The sequence below is a fragment of the Brassica napus genome, chromosome A8, assembly GCF_020379485.1.
Source record: "Brassica napus cultivar Da-Ae chromosome A8, Da-Ae, whole genome shotgun sequence".
Classification (NCBI taxonomy): domain Eukaryota; kingdom Viridiplantae; phylum Streptophyta; class Magnoliopsida; order Brassicales; family Brassicaceae; genus Brassica; species Brassica napus.
This window is the reverse complement of record NC_063441.1, coordinates 12,764,289-12,790,064: the sequence shown is the minus strand read 5'-3', so window position 1 is coordinate 12,790,064 and position 25,776 is coordinate 12,764,289. Positions and strand designations below refer to the sequence as shown.

General features: G+C 34.0%; 7 protein-coding genes across 9 annotated transcripts; 1 reads left to right on the top strand and 6 right to left on the bottom strand.

Annotated features, from left to right (window-relative positions):
* Nucleotides 1–603: 603 nt before the first annotated feature.
* On the bottom strand, nucleotides 604–5,566 carry LOC125577378. Of its 3 annotated transcripts, XR_007315804.1 has the most exons (5): nucleotides 3,421–5,566; nucleotides 2,917–3,027; nucleotides 2,759–2,839; nucleotides 2,354–2,497; nucleotides 604–2,207 (listed from the first exon to the last, which is right to left on the bottom strand). XR_007315804.1 is itself a non-coding variant. In XM_048738819.1 (4 exons), the coding sequence occupies exons 1-4, from the start codon at nucleotides 3,595–3,597 to the stop codon at nucleotides 2,486–2,488; spliced, it is 381 nt and encodes a 126-aa protein (XP_048594776.1). In that variant the 5' UTR covers nucleotides 3,598–5,566; the 3' UTR covers nucleotides 924–2,485. The 3 variants fall into 3 exon arrangements, 2 of the variants coding, with proteins under 2 accessions (XP_048594776.1, XP_048594775.1); XM_048738819.1 differs by having other exon boundaries at nucleotides 924–2,497; XM_048738818.1 differs by having other exon boundaries at nucleotides 924–2,839.
* A 231-nt stretch (nucleotides 5,567–5,797) lies between these two features.
* Nucleotides 5,798–8,325, bottom strand: LOC106387374 (FAM10 family protein At4g22670). Its single transcript, XM_013827224.3, has 10 exons — nucleotides 8,100–8,325; nucleotides 7,764–7,821; nucleotides 7,529–7,690; nucleotides 7,293–7,461; nucleotides 7,150–7,214; nucleotides 6,913–7,053; nucleotides 6,708–6,824; nucleotides 6,277–6,627; nucleotides 6,117–6,174; nucleotides 5,798–6,025 (listed from the first exon to the last, which is right to left on the bottom strand). The coding sequence occupies exons 1-10, from the start codon at nucleotides 8,207–8,209 to the stop codon at nucleotides 5,925–5,927; spliced, it is 1,332 nt and encodes a 443-aa protein (XP_013682678.3). The 5' UTR covers nucleotides 8,210–8,325; the 3' UTR covers nucleotides 5,798–5,924.
* An 851-nt stretch (nucleotides 8,326–9,176) lies between these two features.
* LOC111200073 (non-specific lipid transfer protein GPI-anchored 28) lies at nucleotides 9,177–14,756 on the bottom strand. Its single transcript, XM_022690746.2, has 2 exons — nucleotides 9,914–14,756; nucleotides 9,177–9,524 (listed from the first exon to the last, which is right to left on the bottom strand). Exons 1-2 carry the CDS (start codon nucleotides 10,257–10,259, stop codon nucleotides 9,370–9,372), a joined length of 501 nt encoding a protein of 166 aa, XP_022546467.1. The 5' UTR covers nucleotides 10,260–14,756; the 3' UTR covers nucleotides 9,177–9,369.
* On the top strand, nucleotides 10,874–13,222 carry LOC106408416 (B3 domain-containing protein REM9-like). Its single transcript, XM_048737477.1, has 7 exons — nucleotides 10,874–10,879; nucleotides 12,129–12,191; nucleotides 12,278–12,587; nucleotides 12,671–12,756; nucleotides 12,801–12,922; nucleotides 12,968–13,095; nucleotides 13,191–13,222. The coding sequence occupies exons 1-7, from the start codon at nucleotides 10,874–10,876 to the stop codon at nucleotides 13,220–13,222; spliced, it is 747 nt and encodes a 248-aa protein (XP_048593434.1).
* On the bottom strand, nucleotides 14,469–15,710 carry LOC111199947 (non-specific lipid transfer protein GPI-anchored 33-like). Its single transcript, XM_022690595.2, has 2 exons — nucleotides 15,269–15,710; nucleotides 14,469–14,605 (listed from the first exon to the last, which is right to left on the bottom strand). Exons 1-2 carry the CDS (start codon nucleotides 15,708–15,710, stop codon nucleotides 14,469–14,471), a joined length of 579 nt encoding a protein of 192 aa, XP_022546316.2.
* A 3,666-nt stretch (nucleotides 15,711–19,376) lies between these two features.
* Nucleotides 19,377–20,446, bottom strand: LOC125577376 (auxin-responsive protein SAUR36-like). Its single transcript, XM_048738817.1, has one exon. It carries the CDS (start codon nucleotides 20,013–20,015, stop codon nucleotides 19,536–19,538), a length of 480 nt encoding a protein of 159 aa, XP_048594774.1. The 5' UTR covers nucleotides 20,016–20,446; the 3' UTR covers nucleotides 19,377–19,535.
* A 1,825-nt stretch (nucleotides 20,447–22,271) lies between these two features.
* Nucleotides 22,272–23,339, bottom strand: LOC125576931. The gene is made up of 2 exons (XM_048737476.1): nucleotides 23,190–23,339; nucleotides 22,272–23,099 (listed from the first exon to the last, which is right to left on the bottom strand). Exons 1-2 carry the CDS (start codon nucleotides 23,337–23,339, stop codon nucleotides 22,272–22,274), a joined length of 978 nt encoding a protein of 325 aa, XP_048593433.1.
* Between the last annotated feature and the right edge of the window lie 2,437 nt (nucleotides 23,340–25,776).

Genomic DNA, 25,776 nt, shown 5'->3' with positions numbered 1-25,776 from the left:
TTATGTGTAGAATGGAAATTATCTTAGTTTAAAATATTGGAATCTCATCTCGAATAAATCAACGAAAAAAAGTACTCCAATAACCTACTTAAAATATAAAATCTCCATTTCAAAAAAAAACAGGCGTATTTAATAATATTTTTTAAGTGTAATAGTTGAAAACTGACAATTGAATATAGATTTAGAATATTATTTTAATATATCTAATGGTAAAATATTAATTGTAATAAACAGATTTTGAATTTTGTAATACTACATGAATTAGAAGTCTTTAAAATCTAAAATCTATTTTATTTACCTAATATATGTTTTATTCATTTATTATTTTGACGTTAAAAAATATTGCTTTAGTTTTATTTGTATATTTATTTTTAATAATTTAGTTTCTTTTTAAGTAATTTTAAAATTATCAAGAATATAATATATTTAAAATTATTTATTTAAATATATCCAAATATGATGTCTCATTTTTATGTGTGTTTGCGTTAAGCATATTTAATTTGTAGTTTGTATAGTTAATAACACCTTGTTGCGCGTCGTTCTATGGTTTTAATAAATGTGTTGTCATTTCATTTTTATTACTACTAACATGATTTTTTAGTGATCAGTAATGTATTTTTAATATTATGTATTATATTTTATCGTATAGTTTCTAACTCTTCATGCTGGCACTTTCCTTAGAATCATTTTAATTAGATAATAGGTTTAAAGATGTAAATAAAACTGTGTATGTTGTAAATTTAGACTTTTTAACTGAGCACTATCAATTATGAAAATTATATTACGATTTTATTTTACTAAATCTTTTTCTGTGTAAATTATTTTTTTGTATTTTTACAATTTTATTGCTTTATTATTCTTTAATTGCAGATAATTGATATTTCCAGTTTTTGTTTCATATACCTTTGTTTGTTTTCTTTTTCCAATTACAATGTACAGTTCGACTGTTTTCTTTTTTGGATCAAACTACTAATATCATCAGATAGAAAAGCTTAAACTCCAGAATAAAGTGAGTATTTGTGCTAGAGAAAAGCTTAAAATAGTGAGATATTATAATATTAGAAATTATGGAAACTCTTCTCTGTTGTTCTACGCTGAACATAATTAAGTTGCTGTCAATTGATTCTATATTTTATGATAACTGGAAATACATATTTATGTCTTCCTTACATCATCCTTAATTGGTTTACGGTTCGATCATTTCTAATATACTGAGAGTAACATAATATTAGATGTTGATTATCTCATTCGAGTTAGGAATGCACATAATGAGAGAAATTCAAGGTATATATATAGAGTTAGTTTATAGATTACTCCATCTGCTTCAAAATGTAATCAATTTTAATTAAAATCTGTAATATTTAAAAGTTATTTCTTTAGAAAACTGTCATTTAATATTTAAATTTAAACAATTATACAGTAATTTACATAATTTAATTGGCCACGCAATATATAATAAATATAAAGTTACATTGAAATATAAAAACAATTTATATAGTGTAACAAAAAATACTTTTAAACCATTATATTATAAAACAAAGAGAATATTCAAATTGAAATATTAGAATAGTAAGTCAACAGTAAAATTATTTTATATAAATTTTTTTTATTTTATAAATTTTTTTAAAAATTACTATAGCTCTTCTGGATCCGCTGCTAATGGTACTGTTTCTCAAGATCCACTTGTCGAAACACCTTCGCACAACCCTTCTCCTAGAGGCCAAAACCAGAGGAATGGCTCTGCATCACAAACCCATGGTGGTTGTAGTGACAACTTTTCACCACGGCACTCGCACAGGAACCAAAATGGTAACCACCACCACCACCACCACCAAAGTCATGGTGGCAGGCGCAGCCAGGAGCAAGGGAATCAAAACTGGAATTTTTGCAGAAGCTTTAGTGGGAGAGATGGAAATGCACATTCACAAAGAGGCGCCCCAGCATTTGTGAGACATCAACCTCCAACTATGCAGTCAATTCCTCCTCAGTTTATGGCAGCTCAGCCTATTCAGCCTTTTGGCGGGCATGTGCCTTTTCCTCCTAGTGAGATACATTGAAAGATCACGTTTTGGAACTCTTTTTTTTTTTCTAATGCGTCTTTCATTTCAGAATTGGCATCTCCATATTATCCCCGTATGCCTTTCATCAGCCCTCTCTCACCTGGTCCAGTCTTTTACCAAGTCCAAGATCTTCCTCTAAACGTAAAACTACAGAAGCAAATACAATATTATTTTAGGTAGTACTTTTGTATTGAATCTCTCTTATTCGTCTCATTTCTCTTCTGGGAAGGAGTAATTTAGATGCAAATGTTTCTTTTTGTTACAGTGAAGAGAATTTGATTAGAGACACATACCTTCGTGGGCACATGGATGATCATGGTTTTGTTCCGCTGCATGTGATTGCTGGTATCAAGAAGGTAAATTACTTTCTGGATGTGCCGTCATGCATGTTGGCCTGATTCACCTTTCTCACTGAATCTTATTTATTATTCTCGAGTCTGTAGAAATTGAGGATTAGCGTGTACTTGTATTCAGTCAATAATAAACCAGATGTTTTAAAATTCAAAGATCATGTTGTAATTTTTGTTTGAGTTGAAAAATCACTAACTAAGCTCAAGACTCACAGATATATTTAGACAAACATAGAACCATAACCAGAGAAGAAGATAAACACTTGAACCAATTATTCAAACACTATCTCCAATTACTATATTCAATAAATAAAAAAAAGAAAAGGATTTTAGAATTAGTTGACTAACCTCCGTAAGCTTGGTGATTAGCTGCACCTTCTCCCTGTTCTTTTCGTTGAATGCTTCAAGAGCTTCTTTGTACTCTCGTTCCTACACACCAGATTAGCATCTTAATAATGATCCTCAACCAGACATATAATGGATTTGGTTATGTGCAATGGCCATACCTTTTTCTGAACAGTATGACCCAAAGGCTTTAACTCTTTGTTGACAGAATCAATCTTCTTCCTGGCCAAAGCAACTTCTTTCCTCATGGGTTCAGCTAAACCTTCAAGTTCCTAAATATACAATTCAAACCATTAAGCTTCTTAATCATGGTAGTTTTCATAAAAAGGAAAGAACTTTGATCCACAAATCTCATTTTTACCAAATGGATTTTACAATTAGTGATACAAAAGTGGAAACACTCACAAAAGTCCCAATCTTTACTTATAATTTAAAAGAAAAAACAAAAAAAGAAGCTATTTTTTGTTCAATGTTTCTTGAAAATTTCAATACTTGGGGTCCTACAAATCTCCCCCTAAACATGAATCACAACCACATAGCTTCACTGCATTAAACCCCCATATGTCCAATTTTTATATCTTAATTTGTTTTTTTCTATGTAAGAAACAAAATTAAAGCACAATTCTCAAAAAAAAAAAAAAGATGAGGAAGTAAAGATGCTATACCTCACGGATCAAAGCGAGGCGCTTAGTCTCCTCTTCGACACGACCAAGCTGAGCTTGAACCCTTTCCCTAATCTCCATCTTATTCTTCTCGATCTCCTCTTCTTTCGCCCTGATAGCAGACAAAGCCGTCCTCGACATCTCCTCGTCTTCATTCGACATTTGTCTGCTGAAACTCATGCTTCCCGACAGCTGAGCTCCTAGCTGTCGGCTGTGCTTCGCCGGAGGAGCCACCGTCGGCTGTGACGTCTCTATTGCTTTCCCTCCTTCATCTTCACTCGAAACCCCTTTAGCTCTCTCTCTCTCTCTCTCTCTCTCTCTCTCTCTCTCTCTCTCTCTCTCTCTCTCTCTCTCTCTCTCTCTCTCTCTCTCTCTCTCTCTCTCTCTGTGGCAGAGAAAAATAAGATATTGAGAGCTTTTCTTTTTAGAACCCAGAGACAGTGCTGTGATATGAACGAAATTGGGATAATATTGATACTAAAACCCTAAATTAGATCGAATCGCATATCCAATTTAGTTATGAAAACAATTAAGAAGTAAGAGAGAGGGAAAAAAGAGGAAGCACCTTCAATTTTCCAGGGAAGAAGAAGAATCCAATATATTTTAAGGAAGCCAACTGACATGGAAGCAATCAAACAAAGCAAGAGATTAGAATACTATGATTGATTTTCGCAGATAAGGAGAGAGGTGGAGACGATAATGAAGCAAGTCGAACGTTTATGTTATTAGAGGTTCAATTTATGGCTTAGATACAGTAGGGAAGAAACGTAGAAAACTGGGGAAGGTGAGAAAGAGAAAAAGACGATGTTTATGAGTTTTGCTAGGTTTATTTTGGATTGGGCTTTTGTGTCAAATTTTATATTTTACGGATCAAAGAAACAAAACAGCCCATCCTTCGCGTGACGTGGAAAAAAAAAGACATCCTATTGGTTGATTATTATTAAGGACGTGGAAGCATGTGGGAAGCCCTTATTCCCCTTTTAGTATTGTATTGATATTTGATTACACATTAATTTTAAAAATCAACCGTATACATCATTTTTCGTGCTTTGTAAAAGGAAAAAAAAAATAACTTCCTCAATTAATGATCCTTCTTTTTGTTGCCAAAACAAATATTTATTTGATATTAATTATTAAAGATGCATCTAAAAAACAATTTTGTTATAACCTTTGACGAAGTACAAGACGACGATGATCAATAAACTAATTGGCTTTAGTTCTCTTTTCAACACCACCAACCCAATCACTTGTGAGTTAATTTGGACGATAAATAATTTAAGATTCGCTGTCAACGTTTAGAGTCTTTTAACTTGGAGCCGTGGCTCCTATTTTATTTTGGTTTTCCACCATTGACCATATTTTAGTCTTTTTAGAATTTTATTGATTTCCAAAGACGACATGATTTTAATCAATAAAATTAAGGACGTGGAGGAATTCCCCAATAAACATCCGCATCACATCACAATCCTTCCTGGGTTGAATTAGGTGTCTCACCAATACATGTTGCTTTTGGTAAAAAAAAAAAACCACTGAAACAAGGATCTTTTGGCCGTAAAACAGTTTGGATTTCAAAATATGTTCATTAGTTCAAATATTGTAGAATAATTTTAATAAATAGTTTTTTTTTCACCACCACATAATCCTCTGCAATTGAAATGCATGCATTTTTCTACTATTTTTTTTGTTTCACAGTTACATAAGATTGCCCCTCCAATGGTTTTGTCCAGTTGATGTATTTTTACGTTTCCGTTTATTTTTTTTTTTGTAAACTACGTTTCCGTTTATTCATGACCAACTTTTGATCAATCATATTTCTGGACGTGAAAACAATTGACGGAACGGTACGAATGTAGTTGCTCACAAGCTTCGCTCACTCACTAGCCATATATACATAAAGAATTTGTGACTAGAATCATCAATCCCTATTAACTACAAAATACAAATGATCAGATTCTTAAAAATTTCTAGACTTATTTGGCTGTCTCTTAATATTAATTGACTCTGTAAAAATCCGTGTAATAAGTCAAAGCATCATCTTAATTTCTATTTTGTAGATTTTATCTTTCAAACTTCTTTTTAGTTTCCAGGTCAAAACATTTGAAATATGATGTTAGTATGATACAGACGACAAAGTTAAATGGGAACGTAACGACATCGTCCACACTAAGACTTGAATGTTTGTATTTGGTCTCGACATCTTTGTCAACGAAACGGTTTGTGATTCACAAAGTGTTACACATTTTTCTCTTAATAGAGTAGAGTCTATGCTAATTGCTAAATATATGGTCACAACTGCAGAGTTGTATATAACTTTGCTTTGTAATCCTGATGGACTTTTTGCGGACAATTAAACGGTAAACTAAATATGCAAAACTTAGAAAGTCCATAAAAAAAAGAGTAAATAGTTTTGTCTTTTGTTCAAATTTCTCTGACAAAGAAAACGCCAATTAAAAAATATTCCACGTCACATAAATTGCAAAAGACAAAAGCTCCTTGTTTTGTTTCTTCTACTTAGGTGCTCCTCCGAACTTGCCCATCATCTTAGCAATCACCGGAGCCACCTTTGGATTCGCCTGATGCTTCGCCAGATTCGCAGGGTTCTTCATCACTGTTTTAACACAAAACAAAATACATTAAAACACAAAACAACTCAAGTAGAACAACACTAACTGTAATTTTTTACTCAAAGAGAGTCATACCATCTTGAAGAGCAGCCATGACTTCTGGGTCACTAAATGCCGTCATTAGCTCAGGATCCTGCTCACACAATATCAAAACCAGTCTCACAATATCAAAACCCTTCCTTGCTATACAAGAAATAAGAACTTAGCTAAATTTGCATAATGGACACACTCGTACATTCAATATTTTGCTGAAGTCAATACCACCCGGCATACCACCAGCACCTGCTCCTGCACCACCAGCACCAGGCATGCCTCCTCCCATTCCGGCAGGCATTCCTCCTCCCATTCCGGCAGGCATTCCTCCTCCCATTCCGGCAGGCATTCCTCCTCCCATTCCGGCAGGGAAACCACCGGGCATACCTCCCATTCCTGCAGGGAAACCACCCGGCATACCTCCCATTCCTGCAGGGAAACCGCCCGGCATACCTCCCATTCCTGTAGGGAAGCCGCCTGGGAATCCGCCAGGGAAACCACCTCCTCTGCTTGATGATGATTGTTCTTCTTTCTTAGCTTTATCATAGGCAGCCTTTACAGAACAGAAAAAGAGACATGAATAAGCGCCAAGAAAGACAAATAGCTAACCCATGGTGTCTAATAAAAAGCTACCTGTGCTTCAGCGCGGCGACGTTGTCTATCACGTGCAGCCTTCTTGTCATCTCTTTCCTTGCGTAGTCTGTCATACTTCCTACGGTGCTCCTCTAGCTTATGCGCATTAGGTTCAACCTAAACACATTTCAACAAAGTTAGTTACATAACTTTACTAATGTATTGTTTATAGTTTCAAAAGAGAACAGCAGATAGACAACAATACCTTTTTGAGCACTGCGCTAATTTCCTCATCGTAGTCTATGGTAGATGCAAGGTGAAGGTCTTTTGCAGCCTCTGCCCATTCTCCAAGCATGGCGTGAGCCATACCTCGTGCCTTGTATCCCTTTGCAGAATCAGGATTAATCTGCAATCTCAAAAACACACAGAAAGATTAAAATATAATCATCACTAGAAAAAAAAAAAAAAAAAAAGCACCTGAGGAAAGTATAGATCACTGTACCTCCAATGCAGCGTTTGCGTCTCTAATAGCAGCGTTTGGCTTCTTCAGCTTAATGTAGACACTGGCTGAAACCCACACAAATACAGACAAATTAGGTAAGGAAAAAATCATCTGATGGAAGTTAAAAAAGAACTTGTACACACCTCTGTTTCCATACATAATAGCTGATGTAGGATTCAACGTTATTGCCTGGGTCAACTGCTCAATTGCTTCATCAAGCTTTCCTTCAGAGAGAGCCTCCATGGCCTTGCCCTTGGCTTCTTGAGATGCTTCTCGGTTCTCGTCAGTCACTTCCACTGATGAATCTCCCATCTATTACCAAAAACCAAACGAGTAAGTAAAATGAAAGCTGAGGTTTGGTTTGTTAAGTTAATATTACCTTCTGAGGAGGATCATTGTCAGGCTCAACAGTGTCTCCTTCAAGCTCAACATCAGATTCAACAATCTCATCCTCTTCTTCTTCCTCAACCTCCACGGTGGGTTTTGGCTCTTGAGTTTCCTCCATGTCATCATCACTATCTTCTTCCACAACGAAGCTCTTCTGTTAAACATAAACAAAGTCAATCAAGTACACAATACAAAGACTTTAAACTAAACATGATAATGGTTAATACCTCTTTGGTGTCTTTGTGCTCTTCACTAGCAGCAGCAGAAGGTAGCTTAGCACCAAGACTGAAACCAAAAGAGATTCATCAGAAACAGAACACTCTTCAAATTAAACAAGTAAGCAAACATAAACCCACAACTTTACAGACCCTAACAAGTACAATAGAAGAGCCACACAGATTAAAGACAGGAACTTTCTTCAACAAGAGAGAAAAGGGTACACTTTACACTCAAAGGTCAGTACTTTTACAAATCTCAACCAATACAGATACGAACTAAACCTTAAGAAAGACGATTTAGATCCCAAGTAACCGAGGAGAGAGAGAGAGGGTTTTAAAAAGTACCTCTGGAGATACTCGCGGAAGAAGGAGAGAGAAGGTGTAGAGAGGAGGGAAGGATCAGACTTGCATTGATCGATGAAGACCTTTAGTTCACTTAGCTTCGTGGCGTCCATCGTTTGACAAACTTTTCTTACGATCGGCTTGAGAGAGAGAGAGAGAGAAGGAGACAAAAGATTGTGTTTGTGTGTGTGTTAGGTCTTTAGTGTTGTTGTCTAAGTCTTCTCGAGTCCAAAGTTTGAGACTCTACCCGGATCTTAGCTTATTGGGCTACTTCTATCTGAAGCCCAGTTTACTTTCTTAAGCCCATTCATTTATTTATTACGTTGTCGTATTAGCTGATTTAAACACTTCATAACCAACCAATGGGAAAAATACAAATGATGTTTGTTTGCTGTTTCAACAAATATTTTGAAACCTAAAAATGCATATGAAAATATGTAATCACATAAGATTAACTGTTCTGAGTTGAAAACATAACGATGAATTCACTTCCAACCATTGACCAAACCAAATACAACCACTACTACTGATGCAGCAACTTTGTTCGTTCCTCTCCTGGTTTGCCACATGTTACATTAGAATATCAAATCCATTTAGTAGTAATTATTATTCTCGATCAAAACATATTCTTGATAACCTAAATAAATCCTTGAGTGTATGTATAGGCGCCTTGGAATGTAGATTGTTAACACTCGATAATATTATTAATCAAGAAAATATTAATAAGATTTGTACAAAATAGTTTAACAAAAATTATGATACGATTCTTAACAATCAATCACCACCAAAACAAAAAATAATAATATTATGAGCCGAATTTAATAAATGATATCTATCAAATGTGTAACCATGTGCTTAAACATATATATGAACGATATATAGCTAAAATTAGTTGGTTAACCATCGCAATTTTTTATTTGTTTCAGTATTATATATGTGTATATCTTTTTAATTGATTTTTTTATAACTGAAAGAATTTGGACTTTAATTATATAATTCGAGCTGTCGTTATCTATAGTGTATAGTTAATAGATTATATATTTTATCAAACAATTTTTATACTTTTGTTTATAGTGTATATAGGTAGTATGCATTTTGATCAAAATAATTTTCTCATGAAGGAAGGACCATAAATACAGACAAATGGGAGAATATGAAATCAAATAAACGTAATTGTTTTGAATTCTCAGTTTCGAACAAAAGAAATAGAGAAGGAAAAGAATCACATGGAAACTGGTCCGTCCGTCCAAAATAAAACAAATGAAAACAGAAATTAAAACATAACGAAGATTAGACTTGCAACTAAACCAAAAACAGCCATTATTGATGCAGCAACCTTGTTCGCTCTTCCTCCACTACCCTCACTTTTGCTATTGTCTTTGCCATTGCTGCTACTGCTACTGTTGCTGCTGCTTCCTTCTCCTCCTCCTTTACCACACAAAACCAAAATCCATTCATTATGAAGAACGAATCATTGCATTATGATCTCGAAACTCTATGACTATGGTTTCTGACGTTGTTGGTGTGGCATAGATTTTTCGTTTTATTAATGATATCTAATATGATCGACAATACATAGAATATCACACATATAAATTATAATGATAATCATGTTTAAACCACGTATAGTTTGCATGCATATTCCATAACGGTCAAGTTGCAATTTTTCTAACGTAGTTTTATTAATCGCATATAACAAAAACAATATTCATGATGTATTGATATGCAATGCATGCTTAAGAAGTAATTTTATATATAACTCAATAACATGCATAACTAAGTCACAACTCGCAAGATATTAGTTAATCTTTACGTACCATTACTACTACCGTTGCAAGAGTATTTGTCAAAAACGCCACATTTGGTTGTGATTCCGGCGGAGTAAGGTCCCGTGAAGTTCACAACCGCCGGGTTTGCAATGTAATTATCACAAAGGCAAGTGACTTGGGTTGTGGTCGCGGATTTGAGATCGCTGCAGCAATCATCCGTTGGCGTTTCTCTAACGGTTGAGAAACACTTTTCGAGAAGGTTAGGAATCAGTGAGGCACATACAGGATCCATCTTAGGAAACATTGGTGTCTGTGGCTCAGCTAGCAGCGGAGCAACCGCAACCGCAAAAAATAAAATGGCTGCAACCGCTGAAACCTTGTTAACGTAAGCCATTTGATTGTTTAGACAAACTGTTTTGTGGGGGTTATTATCTCACTTTGTTTTCCGTATGTGATTTCCAAAAAGTGCATGAACGTGTTTATATAGGAGTCTTGGCATGGACACTAATGATTTTTGATGATTGAAACAAGAAATATATTTCGTTTTTCCTTATAAATCATTGTTTTATATTTTACATAGTTGACCAAAAGCATGCGAAATTCGTTTTCTCTCTACCCGTCCATGTTCCTCGCATTTGATTTGCTTTGTGGATAAATATTTTATGTTATGACGTGTTCATGTACGCAGTATGGAACTAAATTTATAAGATATATATATATATATATAAATTTTTGCGAAGAAGTAGTAAGGACAGAATGTCGAAACTCATTTATAAGCTGGACGGTGCTGACAATTCAAAGATATGTTTTATTATTATATATATGTATCAAGATTCTTATGATCATACAACTAATTACAAGCTTATGTTAGCATTACAATAATATGGATTATAATTTGAGATGCATTGACAGTTCACTCTAATGATGATGTGTACAGAAAGCCGACTACTAATACAATTTCAGCCGACTACTAATACAATTTCAATTCCTTTGACTTGTATGTCGACAATGGTGGTATGTTTCAGACCTTAAAAAAAGTTGGGTAAGACCGTAAGAGTATCAAAAACTCCCGCAGTAATTAAAAAAAAACAAATTCAGACGGTCTGTATCAGAAAGCGTCGGCTGACCTGACTATAAGTTAATGTGAAAGACATGTGAACCACATTAACCAAGGTTAACCTACAAAATAATTTCTACAAATCTGTCAAATTATGTAAAGCTAGTTCTACGCTTATTTCCAGTGGACATTTTATGTCAGTTCAATTATTTTGATAGTCAATGCAATCATTCAAGATAACCAAACCTAAATTATTAGTTTCGAGTTGTCAGATTAAAGAAGAGAAAAAATTACACAGAACTTGGTCGGCCCAAACTAAAGTTTAAAACAACATGCTTGCAACAAAACCAACTGGAGCTACTGCTGCATCAATCTTGTTCCGTGCTCCTCTATTGTCTCCTTTGCCACACAGAACATGATTCAATCAATTACCATAAAATCACCATAACTCTCGTTTCAAATTGCACGACGAATCTGTAAGAGCGTCCGCAACGGAGGTACATGCAGGGTCCTTAGCGTTTAATCATAGGTTAGGAGGATTATAATAATAGTTGTTTGGTTAATAGGAGTAAGGATTGATACGTTATTAAGGATTTTTAGGACTTGATCCTTAGGGTACGTGGCGTGTTTTGAATGGATGGAAGAGATTTCGGTTTGGTTATGCGTAAAACACTGGTCATTCTCGACCGAAGCAGAAAAAAAAAAAACTCCCGACGAAGAAAGGCGATTGCTCTCTCGACGAAGCGAAGGCGAATCCCGCGACGACAGACGGCTATTCCCGCGGCGAACGACGGCGATTTGTCTCCGTCGACTGAACAAGGTAGATTCATCGATATATATTAGTTTGCATGTTCAATCGATATCGTTTCAACTTAGGGTTCGAACACAATTTGGGGGTTTGTTGCGTTTGTAATTAGGGTTTTAATTCGAATTTTGGGCTTTTTGCGTTTGTAAAAAATTGGTTCTTCTGGTTTGAAATTAGGATTTCAAAAGGAGTTGGGGCTTTTTGAGTTTGTATTAATAATTGGTTCGAAAAAGATCATTTGCTTCATCGATTTTGGGTTCTCCCGGACTGTTTAGTTCTTTATTTTTGCATTTGGAGTTGATGCATATCACTTTCATCAGTGTTTATGGATTCGAATGTGCGGTTTTCGTCTGCTTGGAAACTCATTGTTGATATTGTTTAAATTCGTTTCTTGTTTGCAGATGGCGAATCCACATGAACCTCATTTCTTTAAGCCGCTGCTTCCTGGTTTCCACAGTGGCGTCGTAAGAACCTCACTCTCTCTATTTGTTTACATGCGTTTCTTGATTAGATGTATTTCTTGTTTGATTAACTTTGCCTTTTCTTGCAGACAATACCACTTGCCTTCTTCTCAAAGCACATAGAAGGGAAGACGAACCAGAAAACATGGAAACTAAGATCAGACGCTTCAGATGAAACTTGGGAAGTGATACAAGAAGGCAGGAGACTCACCAGAGGTTGGAAAGATTTCACCACAGCACATGACCTTCAAATCGGTGACCTTGTCATCTTCAAACACGAAGGAGACATGGTGTTTCATGTCACTCCTTTTGGTCCTAGCTGTTGTGAGATTCAGTATACACATCCTCACATCATCAAGGAAGAAGCCGACGCGGGTGATGTTGATGACAATGAGATTAGTAAGTCTCAATAAAGTTCATCGTTTTGGTCCTACCTGTTGTGAGATGTTTTGACGTGGAAACTTGTTTTTTTTTTATTTCAGGAGGAACATGGGCAATGTCTTCTTTCTCCTTCGACTACTGTTTTTTGGCTGAGGTCACTGCTTCAAATCTAAAAGCAGACAAACTTGTGAGTCAATTTTCATATGTATAAACCATATTATGTGTTTGCAGTATCTTCCTAAGCGAGCTACGAGTTCTACTGCTTTGAACAAACAATGCCAAGAGATGATACTAGTGAACAAAGAGGAAAATTCATGGACTGCGAATTTGCGATTTAGCGAATCAGGCGGCATGTAATACATCACAAGAGGCTGGGAAAAGTTCTGTCGTGATAACAGATGCGACATAGGAGACTTATTTGTGTTCAATCTGGTTGGAGATGGGAAATCTACTCCATTGTTGTGTGTATGTCCGGAAAGTAAAGAGTGTTCTGAACTACTGAGCAAACACTTGAGCAGAAAGCGTGGTGAGTCTTCTCCATTGCCTTGCTTGAGACGTCTTTAACATGCGTGTTCTTTCTTTGCTTCTGGTTTAACTTGCTTGTTTGGTTTTGTTATGCAGGTGACATTGCTTCAAGCTCACGGGTGAATTAGGAGAATGGTCAAGTAGTCTTCTGTCTCTTTAGCTTGTGTCTCTTTAGCTATGTATCTCGGACTTGTTTAGAGCTTCTATCCTCTTGTTTTCCTTGCTACAATGTACTTGTATGATCAGTTCAGTTTAGACTCAAGTTAATCTCAATCTGTTTAGGATCTTCCCGCTCAAATTCACGAATGTGTGATCACACTTCTCACACACAATCGTTTTCTCTCTCAATCAAACTCTCAAAGAAGAAGAACAAGAAACACAAAAGAAGTACACCTTTATATATCAGAGCTAACTACAATCATTAAGTCGACAACTACTATCATAAACCTTGAGCTAAACCGGATACCTCCTCTTCAATCTGACCGCTCAATTGACATAACCAGTCGTGGTTTAAGTTTAACCGACTGATTTAACTTCACCAAAGCACTACAAACTACAATTTCAGTTTAAAAAACAAATTTCAATTTCAGTTTTTAAAAAAAATTAATAATATTTTTTTTTCTATAAGGACCTATCTTCGGGAACACCATTGGACGATCATTTTTGATTCGAATCCTTAACTATTCAAACAAAAACTAAAAAAAAAACTATTACTAATATATTCTTAAGGATTCAATGGTGAGGTTCACCATTGCATATGCTCTAACATCCACGGATTTTACTATGTATATATCTTACTAAACTTCTATTGGTTAATATAAGGAAATGAGACTAGAATTCGTGCCGAGAAATAGAATCACTTTTATACATTCGATGCAAATCAAGCAACAATCACCGTTCTAGAACTATTGAAATCATAATAGTTCTCTTTTTGTTTAATCAGTCAATCAAAATCAACTAATATATGTGAGTTCGTTAGTATGTATCCACATTTAAAAAATGATGATGTGCATAGTGATATCTCAGGCATTCTTCTAGAAGAAGCGTGATGCTAATCAGTTTGGGATCTGGAAGATTTGTATTGACAAGAAAAGAGAGAGGAATCATGGTATAAAAGTGAAATTATTGGACGATACTATATTATGAGATTTAACAGGTCAAACTGGTATTATTACAATGATGTGAACAAATCACTACAGGTCACGGTTTACAATTTTTTTTTATAGTAGCCTTCTTCAAAAATATTTAAAATAATATAAATTTTCTGACTCGAAGAACATCATATTGGAAACCATGGTTACAGAAGCAATCAAACAAACGTATGAGTTTCGAATTTTCAGCTTGGCAAACCCAAGTTGTATTAACTGAATTAAATTAAAACAAAAGGAAGAACAGACATGTAATCAATCCAAATAGACCCATTGATCCAGCAATCTTGTTGATTGCTCCTGCGTTACCGTCTCCTCCTTTCGGATCTCCTCCTTTCGGATCTCCTCCTTTAGAATCTCCTCCTTCGCCACAAAAAAGAAAAATCAGTTGATTACCATAAAATCACCATTACTCTTCTTTCGTATTGCGTGAAGAATCTACAAACTTGCATAACGGCTATAGCCTATAGATGTCATAATTTTGTAATGTAAGCTACGCAAAACATAAAACAAGTCTAAATAAATGCGTTTATACAAAATAGCATCTAAACTATTAAAACTGAAGTACAAATAAATCTTAACCCTAAATTTTTCTCAATAATTACCATCCAATGCGACTGACCTTAAAAATAGCAATTTCCATCAAAATTATTATGAAATTGCCTAATATTTAGCTACCTAATAAATTTAGAAGATATGCAATCATTCATTTATTTAAAAAATTAAAAAATCAATTTTACAATCCATAAAAAACTATAAAATAGATTAAATGATCAGATTAATTTATTAATTTATTAAAAATTAAATTAATCAAAATCGTTTAAAATTTTCAGAATAATAAAATAAACTCGGTTATATTAAATTAATTAGCATCTTCTAATTTAATTAATATAATAATGTATGTATTTAATTTTTAAACGTTTATAAAAATTAAAAACAAATACCCGTGCGGAAGCACGGGTCAAGATCTAGTGCATACTTAAATCACAAATATAAATTTGAAATTACAAGATTATAAACAGGTACCTTCACCTGTACCATTGCAGTCGTATTTGTCAAGAACACCACATGCGTTACTAACTTGGTCGTAGTACGGTCGGGTCAAGTTGCTGAAGACAGGATGTGCGATAAAATTGTCGCATAGACAAGTCACTTGTGTCTTGCTCGCCGATTTGAGACCATTGCAACATTCTTCCGATGGTACCGCACTCAACGTTGAGTAGCAATTTTGGACGATTTCAAGGATCGCTGTCGTGCACACTGGATCCACCTTCGGCATTGGTGGTAGTGGCGACATTGGCGGGAGTGGCGGCAGTGGCGACATTGGCGGTAGTGGTGGCAGTGGCGACATTGGTGGGAGTGGCGGCAGTGGCTGTGCCTTTGTCCACTGAGGAGCGATCACAACCACTAGAAACAGCAGCGCTATCGCAACCGCTGCGGGAACTTTGTTAATGTAGATCATGACCATATTGTCTAATGATAACATAGATATATTGACCAAATCTCGAAGAGTACATATATTAAAGAAATTGAACATTCTTAAAGTAACAACAAAAACCAAATAATACTTATAAGAAAAACCATATAAATCCGAATGGTCAGTATAAAAATAATCCGACCATAATACGTCGTTGGAATGACTAAAATCATTTTTTTCTATCACTTAATTCATCGTGAGAACCACTATTGTACAACCGATGCAAATCAAAAAACATATACTATATTTTAGTCCATTCCAAGTAAATATAACTTATTAGAATAATTTTACAAAAAAATATAAATAACATTTTAAAAACTATATTTATTATGTTACATATATTTGTAACAAACAAAATTCTGATTCAAAAATCGTTGTTAAATAGACGTTCAAATTCGGTCTAGAATTGTGAGTCCCTACTTAGGGATATGGGTCCGTTCGAGTTTGAGTTTGGTTCGGGTGTTTCGGGGTTCTAAACTGTGTTTAGGTTTAGGGATATCCAACCTCTGAGTATTTACATATTTTGATCAGATTTGGTTTGGTAACTTTACGGTTATCCGAAGTACTACTAATTAGATATCCACCAAGTTGTTCATTTTTATATGAATATTTTTTTTTTTTGAATCTTATTAAAGGTCTGATGCAGCAATCTTGTTCGTTGCTCCGCCATTGCCGTCTCTCCTCCTTTACCACACAAAACCAAAATCAAGACATTAATACTATAAAAATATCATAACTCTTGTTTCAGATTGCAGAATCAACAAATTCTATGATTTACTGTATCCTCGCATTCTTTGTCGCTGACTCCAATAATAATCCGTACCTTTTTAAATTTGGATTTTTGATATACAACTTCCAAAATTTATCGTCATAATATATCATCAACAATCAGTGAAACATATATAGTTGCATTCTTAACTCATAAGAAATTTGATAATCATGTTATTCGGGTTTTATAGTACTGATCTAAAACCAATGACTTTCAGAATCTGTTCCTCGCATTTGATTTTCTGCCGAATAGATGGTTACAAAAAAATCGAAATTATTATTCTCGTAAATATATACATATATACAATGTATATCCGTATTATCTGGTAATGTGTGTACTATATATATTAATAAAAGGAAAAAAGTCGAACACTCTTACGAGTTACGATAACCAGAAGCTCAAAGATATCAGAATGGCATGTATCATGACCATCTGCTGGCCAAAAATCTGTATGACATATATACACGTTAGTTAAAAAAAAATTTACTTACTTTTTTTATTAGTACATAAATTTGTTGACGTAGTTAAGGAAATTAAACTAAACTCGTGCGGAGCATTCGTGTCTAAGACGTGAAAACAACTTTTGTAAAACCGATATGCAAGTCGAATCGAGCAACGATTATCATCCTATTATTTATTGTTTTTTCTTTGCTAAACTATCATCCTATTTTATTTTAAGGATAAAAATCCAGTTTGATATGAATTAACGTCCAGTTAATATATACTCAATTGTATTCTAAATTCCTAATTATTTATATGAAAATCTTCCCAAAAATATCATATAATCATGTGTCAATTTTGTCGTAATCATGCCATCACCGGAATAAGTCATTAGCGACGTGCTCAGTACCGGGCCTAGGTCAATAAATGGCCTAAGGCGAGCTTTTTTCAAACAAAAAGCTATACTAAACTAACATTATTCTTTTGATTCAAAAAAAGAAAACATTATTCTTTTAAAAATTACAAATGAAAAGTCAATACTAAAATTAAATTAAAATTCTCATATTTTGGTGTTTAAAAATATTACTTCATGATTATCGTTATTAAATATCATATATCATGCAAAATTTTAATAATATACATATACAATTATTTGTATGTCTTTTTCTGTGTAAATTATTAAAACAGTTTAGGAAACAAATAATTACATTTAAAGTAATGAGAAAAAATGTTAAAAATCATAAAAATAAAACAACAAAAGTGACAGAATAAAGAAGATTTTTTTTGCTTCTCAAATGGTAAGACAGAAAAAGAAAGTATATGTATGGAACTTATGTATAATAATTACAAATTATTCTAACAAAAACTTCTATAAAACATAACCTAATCAAATTTTTCTGTTCTCGTTGTAAAAGTGGGGCTCTAAGTTTAAATTTTTCTGCCATTGCCTCTTTTTGATATGGGTAAGCACGGCCCTGGACGTGATCCGACATTAGAAGATTTAAGCTGTATAGAACGTGATCCAGCGTAAGCCAACCTGATCAATGTTTTAGTAATGTTTGCATCAAAAGCTATACCCTATGTAGTTGGAAGAAAAACTTTACGCAAAAACTAATGTTTCATTAACTTTAAACTGATGAACGTACCCGCTTTGGCAGTTTGGCAGTTTAGCTATACCACATATAGGCGCGTACTAAGTAGAACAAAACATTATGTGGTAGTGGGAGTGTTTTGTTTAACTATCATGAACGGTCGTCATTGATGCGTCAAGTTGTGTTTGTTTAGAATCTTTAGATGGCATAAAAAGGAATCCGAGGAATTCATTCATAAGCGCTAGAGGGAGACGTCGAAGTTAGCCGTGCTTATAGCCTTTTAAAAAAGGTATTTGCCTAGATTTCCCAAGTTTTGTAGAAATTTTAGGGCCCCTAATACAAAAAATAATAATTTTACATGGTAGTTAACATATTATTTTGGTTAGATTTTTATTCTTATTTGATTCTGAATTCGACTTCTGTTTAAAATAACTAGGTTTATGATCAATTTTGCTATATTTATAAATAAAACTATAAAAATTTTACTTCTAAAAACTGTAAATATTTGATCCATATTTGTCTTCTTTTTATATGATATGAGTTAGATTTATTTTATATATGTATGAGTATTTGGTTAAAAAAATCATAAGAGTTTGAATATATAGTTTACTATATTTAATTTAAACAATAAAATTTACCTTTTTAACAGCCACTAACATTTCAATCCAAAATCCACATCTTTTTTTTATAGTACAAATTCATATTTTTTTATCATGATTTTAATTTTTTCGTTTATAAAAGTTTAGTGAATTTTTTTTTTAGGTAATAATTCAAAACTTTGTAGTGCCTTATATGTATATTCTAATCCAAAATTTTGAAGTTGAATAAATCTTTTTGTTTATAAAATATCACGTAAAACATATTTTTTTAAATTCGTCTTAGGCCTCCCAAAACCTTCGCACGCCACTAGATCGAAACTCCCGACCTTGTGGTTAACAACCACACGCTCTAAACAACCGAGCTACCCAAGCTTTGTGCAAAAAGTAAGTAATATCCATTTACAACATTTTGCTAATTTATTGATCTCTGAATAGTTTTAGTAGAGTTCCTCTCTGCATGAACTCACCTGAATTATAATTAGAGAACAAAGAATCATTAGATTTAACTAGGTGCTAGCCTAGGCGTACCTAGAGTTTTCACGATGTTCTATAGAGAATAAAATTTTGATGAACAGTTCAGCAAGATCAAGTCTTATATAAGTTCAAAAAAAAAAAGATCAAGTCTTATAATTTGATCATACATACATAACGGACAGTAACTAGTAACACATTTGTTGAATACCTTATACATGTATGTCTGTGCATTCAGAGGCCCTCATAAAATAGCTTAATAACAAAAAAATGAATTGCAGCCAAAGATATATATTGAAATGTATTGGAATTTTGTATAACCTATTAACAAACTGATGATTGATATTCACACAAAGTGGAGGAAAGTTCCCACCTCTCTAATTGACATTTGACTCTCTCTTTTTATGTCAAAATTTTATTTAATTTATATTTTAAAACGTCAAAATTAGAAAATCTTGAAAGCTCGTTTCCGCCGGCAATGATCCCACGCGGCGATCCTCATCTGAACCTTCTCAAAATCCGATACCCGACAAGGTATAGTAATCCGACCCGGCTGATCAAACCCGTAAACCCGTTCCTTCTCCTCCAGCAACTCTCCGAACAGAGGATGGTTAAAGTAAACCACCGGAACCACCACGCGCCGCGTATCGTCGCCGCATTCTCCGACGTGAACCACTAAATGTCCCTTAGGAACAGCCTGAGGTTTCGGTTCGTTACCCAACCGGGTCTGACCCGTTTTCTTTCCTCCGCACAGTGTATTAGCTCCACGACGGAGACACCGTGCTAAAGAGTAGATTTTTGGAACCGGGTTGAGAAGTCCGGTTAGGCATTGGCGTTTCCCGGTTTGGATTCTTCTAGTTCGGATTATCCATTTGAAGATCTTGACGAGTCTGTGACCGATCTTGAAACCTCGAAGCCTCTTCATGGTTGAAAACAGAGACTCAGATTCAGATATGGCCTATGGGTTTAAAGTGGAGAAGACGATTAGGTCGAAAAGTTTGAAACTTTGATTTGAGATCTCTCTCTCTCTCTGTTTTATGTTAAAGAGTTCAAGAAGAAGAGGAAGACTGAGTTGGTTCTGAGAACAACAGAGCAAAGAACCTCTTTATATAGCCTTTGAGGTGTGACCGTTGAATGGTAATTTTTGTGTGCGTACGTGCGTATACGTACGTACATGTGCGTGTTTGATGTAGAGTTTTCCAAATTTAGCATGTCAGTATTATACAATTACATTTCCATATAATGTTATCACGAGAAACCTATGTTTTATCGATTCTTCGTTTGCTGTTTTATGCACACGAGGCTACTTTCAGTTAAGAGCATCTCCAAGGGCACTCTATTTTTTCTTCTATAATTTACACTAAAATAGAGTAACTCTATTATAAAGTTAAATTTGCTCCAATGATTCACTCTATAATAGAGTTACTCTATAATAGAGTGAAATATAGAGTATTCTTGTTTTTTCACTCTATATTTGGAGTAAAAAAATATGATTACTCTATATTTCACTCTATTATAGAGTAACTCTATTATAGAGTGAACCATTGGAGCAAATCCAACTCTATAATAGAGTTACTCTATTTTAGAGTAAAGTATAAAGAAAATTATAGAATACCATTGGAGATGGTCTTAGACCAAACTCTTAGTTCAAGAATATTTGTCAAATGGTTGAATCAAAAATTGACATGCTGATAATGTTATTCACGATTTTATTATAATGGAGAACACAAACTTGACATTACGAAGAAAAATCCCTTCATAAAGGAGATGTTCTGAATGGACTTTTCAATAAACCGATGCTGGTTAGTACTCAATTAGTAGCATAGCCAATTAACGGTTTGGCTTATGTTTTGGTGACTAGAACTTTTTGTATGGTGTCTATCATAGTGAAAAGTCAAACCGTGGTTAACGTTTTGAAGGTCAAATCTCAATTAGTTTGCAAAGCCTTTTGAAAGTCAATCTCAACTATTGTACGGTAATATGCAATCTAAATGTTGACCAAAAAGTTTAGTTGTAATATTTCGGGAATTTCATTTGTCACAGACTCACAAGTTCCTTGTTCATGAAATCTAGAATGTTGATGCATCAGGATGGTGTCAGTGATTCCATTTTCAATGTTTTGTATTATACATATTCTTTTGATTAAACTTGAGATATTGAAAATGCATTAGTTTATGTGGTAAAATATCAAAAGTAAATAACCTGCTTTATATGTTGACTTGTTCTTTAAACCATGATAAAATACTAGCTAGTCTAAATTTATGCTTACGCAAGTGAGTAAAAACTATGTTTGTTTCTGTAGTTCGATGTTTTGAAAATCCGACCGGACATTGACTCGGCATTGTAGCCGAATCAATAGTCGGACCGGTACAACTAGTTTTACCGGGTTATAAATTTTAATCTAGTTTTAGATTAAGTAATTACATATATATATATATATATATATATTGTATGTATAACTATAATTTTTTTAAAAAAATTATGTCATTGTTAGAATCTAAAAATGATATGAAAATAAAATGAAAACTTCAAAAAAAATATAAAATATGATAAAAGCTAATTTATTTAGATATATATTTTTAAAAACAATATGATTTTCTATGAATTTTGTTTAAAATATTTTTCTTTACTTGATTTTGAAAGAAACGAGTTTTAATATCGAACCAGATCACCTGTTTTAGTGAGTTTGACTGGTTTTTGACCGGGTTTTCCAGTTTAACTTGAATTCAGGTTTTAACAAAACCCATAATCAATTAGAAAGGCGAGTCACGGTCTGACTGGTCCGGTTTTTAAAATCCTGCTGTAATTGCCTCCAGAGGACTGATTTGTGTTTATTGTTATTATACTCATTTGTTTAATAATTTAAATGTTTGAGATATGTCGTTTAGTGTACATGCACATGGCAGTCTATGTTTATGGACTAATTAAGTCTTAGTCCAACTTTAATACCATGGGGTTTGATTAGAGAACTCGATCTATATTTGTGTATAAATAAATAAAGAATAACATAGGACATTTTTTTTTTTTTTTTTTTTTAAAGGCTTTCATATTAGATATAGAAAAGAAACGTTCGGTACATAAATAAAAGAAAATGGGAAGAGGGCCTATTACCGAAGCAAAGGAGAGAAAAGTTAATAAAAACTAACAAACTCCACATCAGATAATCGATGGAGAGAAGAAACTAAGGTCTAGAAGACCAGAATTGGTGAAGATCAGCACCTAGTGGAAGGCCTGTATTGAGAAGAGCAGTGCCCTTATCCTTAATCGTCCGCATAATGCTTCGAATCAAGACGACCTCAGGGAGGGTAGTACCATCATGAGAACGTCTATTGCGTTCCCTCCAAACCTCAAACAAAACAGCAGCCCACACCTGGTAAGCAGCCACCGTAGCCGGATCCCTCTTGGGTAATGATATAAGCCAGTTGATCACAAGGTCCCAGTTCCTTGGAACCGAAACAAATCCCAGCTTATGAACGCAAATACTCCAACATGTCCAAGAATAATTGCACTCAAAAAATAGATGATCTCTATTCTCATCAGAGACACCACACAACAAACAAGTAGTTTCAATATCAGTATTCCAAGCCTTTACTCTCATTAAAGTTGGGTTTCTGTTGAGGAGGAACAACCAAGCATTAGTGGAGTGCTTGGGAATGATTGCAGTATGCCAGGCAATACTAGCTCCAACGAGCAGTTGTTGTCGAGGCCGAATAAAATTCCACAAAATCTTTGACGAGAAGTGGGAGTAAGTGATAGAGTCAATGACCCAAGTGGCTTTATCTTGCTGTGATGAAGGAGTAACAGCAGAAATAGAAACCATAGCTCTGAGGTGGAGATCTGACCTTGCCGGGGGCAGGTTCCAAGAGCCATTAACAATATAATCTGAGACTAGGGAGTCAGACGGGATACCAAGTTGAGCAGGCGCAGAAGCTCCTAAAAAGGTGATCAAAGGCCCAATGGATGTCCATGGATCATACCAGAAGAAAGTGCCGGAATAACATAGGACATGCTACGGACATTAGAGATCAAACAAAAACCTTCTACAGAGATATTTAATCGCTACATGTCCTATATAATAAGTATTGTGAAATTTTATTACTTTTTGAGGCTGAAGAAGACAAGAGCCAAGCATGTGTGTAGGAGAGACATGGAGTAAGGATTTGGTCGGCAGTCGGCACGGCGCGTACGATCTGCGTGACATGCTACGGTTCACAGATAGTGCTCCCTTTCGTTTTCTCTTCAAAACCATATTAATATTCCAAACATATCTCGTTCCAATATTGTTTTCTGAATCTATATTCATCCAATAGTCAATTTATTACTCATCTTGATATTTTTTTTTGATCAAATAACTCATCTTGATTTTTTGTTCAGAAATTTTAGATACAAAATCGTAAAATCATTATTGATTTAACTCTGGATAAAGGGGCATAAGCAGAATTACCACGAATTTCGTAAATTCAGTATATTGCTTTGAAAAGGCTGTACGGCGAATGTCTAAAAAGAAATAAGGAGGCTTTGTCGAAGGGAAGGATAGAAACTAGCAAGTTTAGTTATGTACTGTTGTGTACCTAATTTTGAAGCATTGGGTACCGTACAATACAATCATGCATGTGTTCTTCTTATCTTATAATATCTTTTATATAACTTATAATCTCTAGATCTACATTTGTTACACATATATTTGTGGACATATTGCTAACCTGAATACGCTGGTTTCTATTTACTTCTTTTATTATATAGATCAAAGTTGAAGTGTTACAGCATATTTAAAGTTGAAAACCCTCAGAGGTTATAAACTATGCATGAGATCAGTATTTTGCATGTTTTCGTAAACTTACTGATATATTGTAATTTGTAACTAAGAAATTTGACGTGATCTGTGGTGTGATTTTGATATCTTTCTAACCTAACGTGTTGTGGACCCGTCATAATCGAATATACATTATTGATCCCAAATTCCCAATAAGCCTTTTATTGACCAACGATAAAGGAACAATGATCTTGGAATATAACCAAATAATCCAGGAAGAATATCTAGATAACCTGTTCGAAAAACTTCACATGATATATGTAATAATTAATTTGGTGTCTTCAAAAACTTAAGATGCATGTTTGATGACAATTTCGAATTTGTAATGACAACATGACTTAGTTACTCTAGAGCCGACCCAGTAAGATTAAAATAACATGGCAATCGACACTGTAACTATTGAACAATTGCCTCCAGACAAAAAGACGAACAGAGAATTAGTAAGACGGCAAGTAAAACGTCAGATATGTTCGGGGACAAGAAGACAATATGATTAACTGATAATAAAAAGTTTATATACGAATTTTAAAGCTGTTAACTTTTTGTTAATCCACCAATCACGGATCTTAATGTTTTGCTGCTAGATCTATAATCATGCATGTTCCTTATCCTTTGATATGTTTTTCTAAGCTATCCTTTGACATGTTCTGACTTGAATTATATAATCACTAGAATCCAACACCAAACTAGTTATATTTATACATCATTCTTCAATTAATATTGGTATATGATCAGATTCCTAATAATAATATGGTATCATCGAACTATCAATTAACTTGATTTCAGGAATGAATAAATTATCATATTTCTTAACCAATCAAACGACAATGAGAAGTTAAAAATGTCACTGGGAGAAGACTTTGCATTAATATTTATTATATAGTATTTTGTAAGTTGGTTTTGAAATCTTACTGTTGTGTTTTTGGTTAGTAGTATATGGTTGTTAAAAGTTTATGTAATGAATGATTAAAATTAGGAGATTTTACCCCCTTTTATCATATGATTGTGATAACTGTGAGTCTGGTAATGATTTGATTATTAGGAGGATCCTTCACTACTCAATGCCAAAGCATTTCATAAACTTGCTCAGATAAGTAGGATCCTTCACTACTAAATGTAAAGCTACTTCATTAAACCGCAAACGAAAAGCGAATAATATATTTTTACAAACTAATAACAGAAAATGGAACGCAACTTGATTATTCACTTTTTGTTTGCGTGAGCTTAGAATTAAAGAACAAAAAACTGTTGAAGATACTTCAGACTGTAAACTCATGAGAAGAAAAGAAAAACGCAAGAAACATAGATACACACGCAGAAACAATGCACGGCCCATATCTTCTTTATATACTTGCAATTTTGTTTTTCTTATCTTTACCAATCTTATAATCTTGTTGATCATATATATACCTATTTGGGCCCTATGTTTGAATGGTAACCAAGAGAACGAAGAGGAACACTACATTCCTTAACATTCCTCAAAAATTTTACCATTTATGAAGAATATTTTTTCCTCTTCATTCCTTCTCATTCCCTTTTTTGTAGAGAATTATAATACAAATTTGTTCCTTGTTAATTTTGATAAGGAACATTCATTCCTCGTGATTCCCAAAAATTTATTCCTATTCATTTTTTTCATATTCATTTCTAATGTTCCTCGATGGTTACCAGTCACACCGTAGTATAGCAGAATTTGTAGTGTCGTTTTAAACTTTCTACATTTTAAAATTACATTACGTAACTAGAATGAAAAAAAATATTTTTCGTTTATACATAAAGTATTTACTAAAATTCAGTTTATTAACACGTTAACAACAGCCCCATTATAGATCTGGACAGTACTAATTACTTATAAGTTGTCGGAAAAAACAAG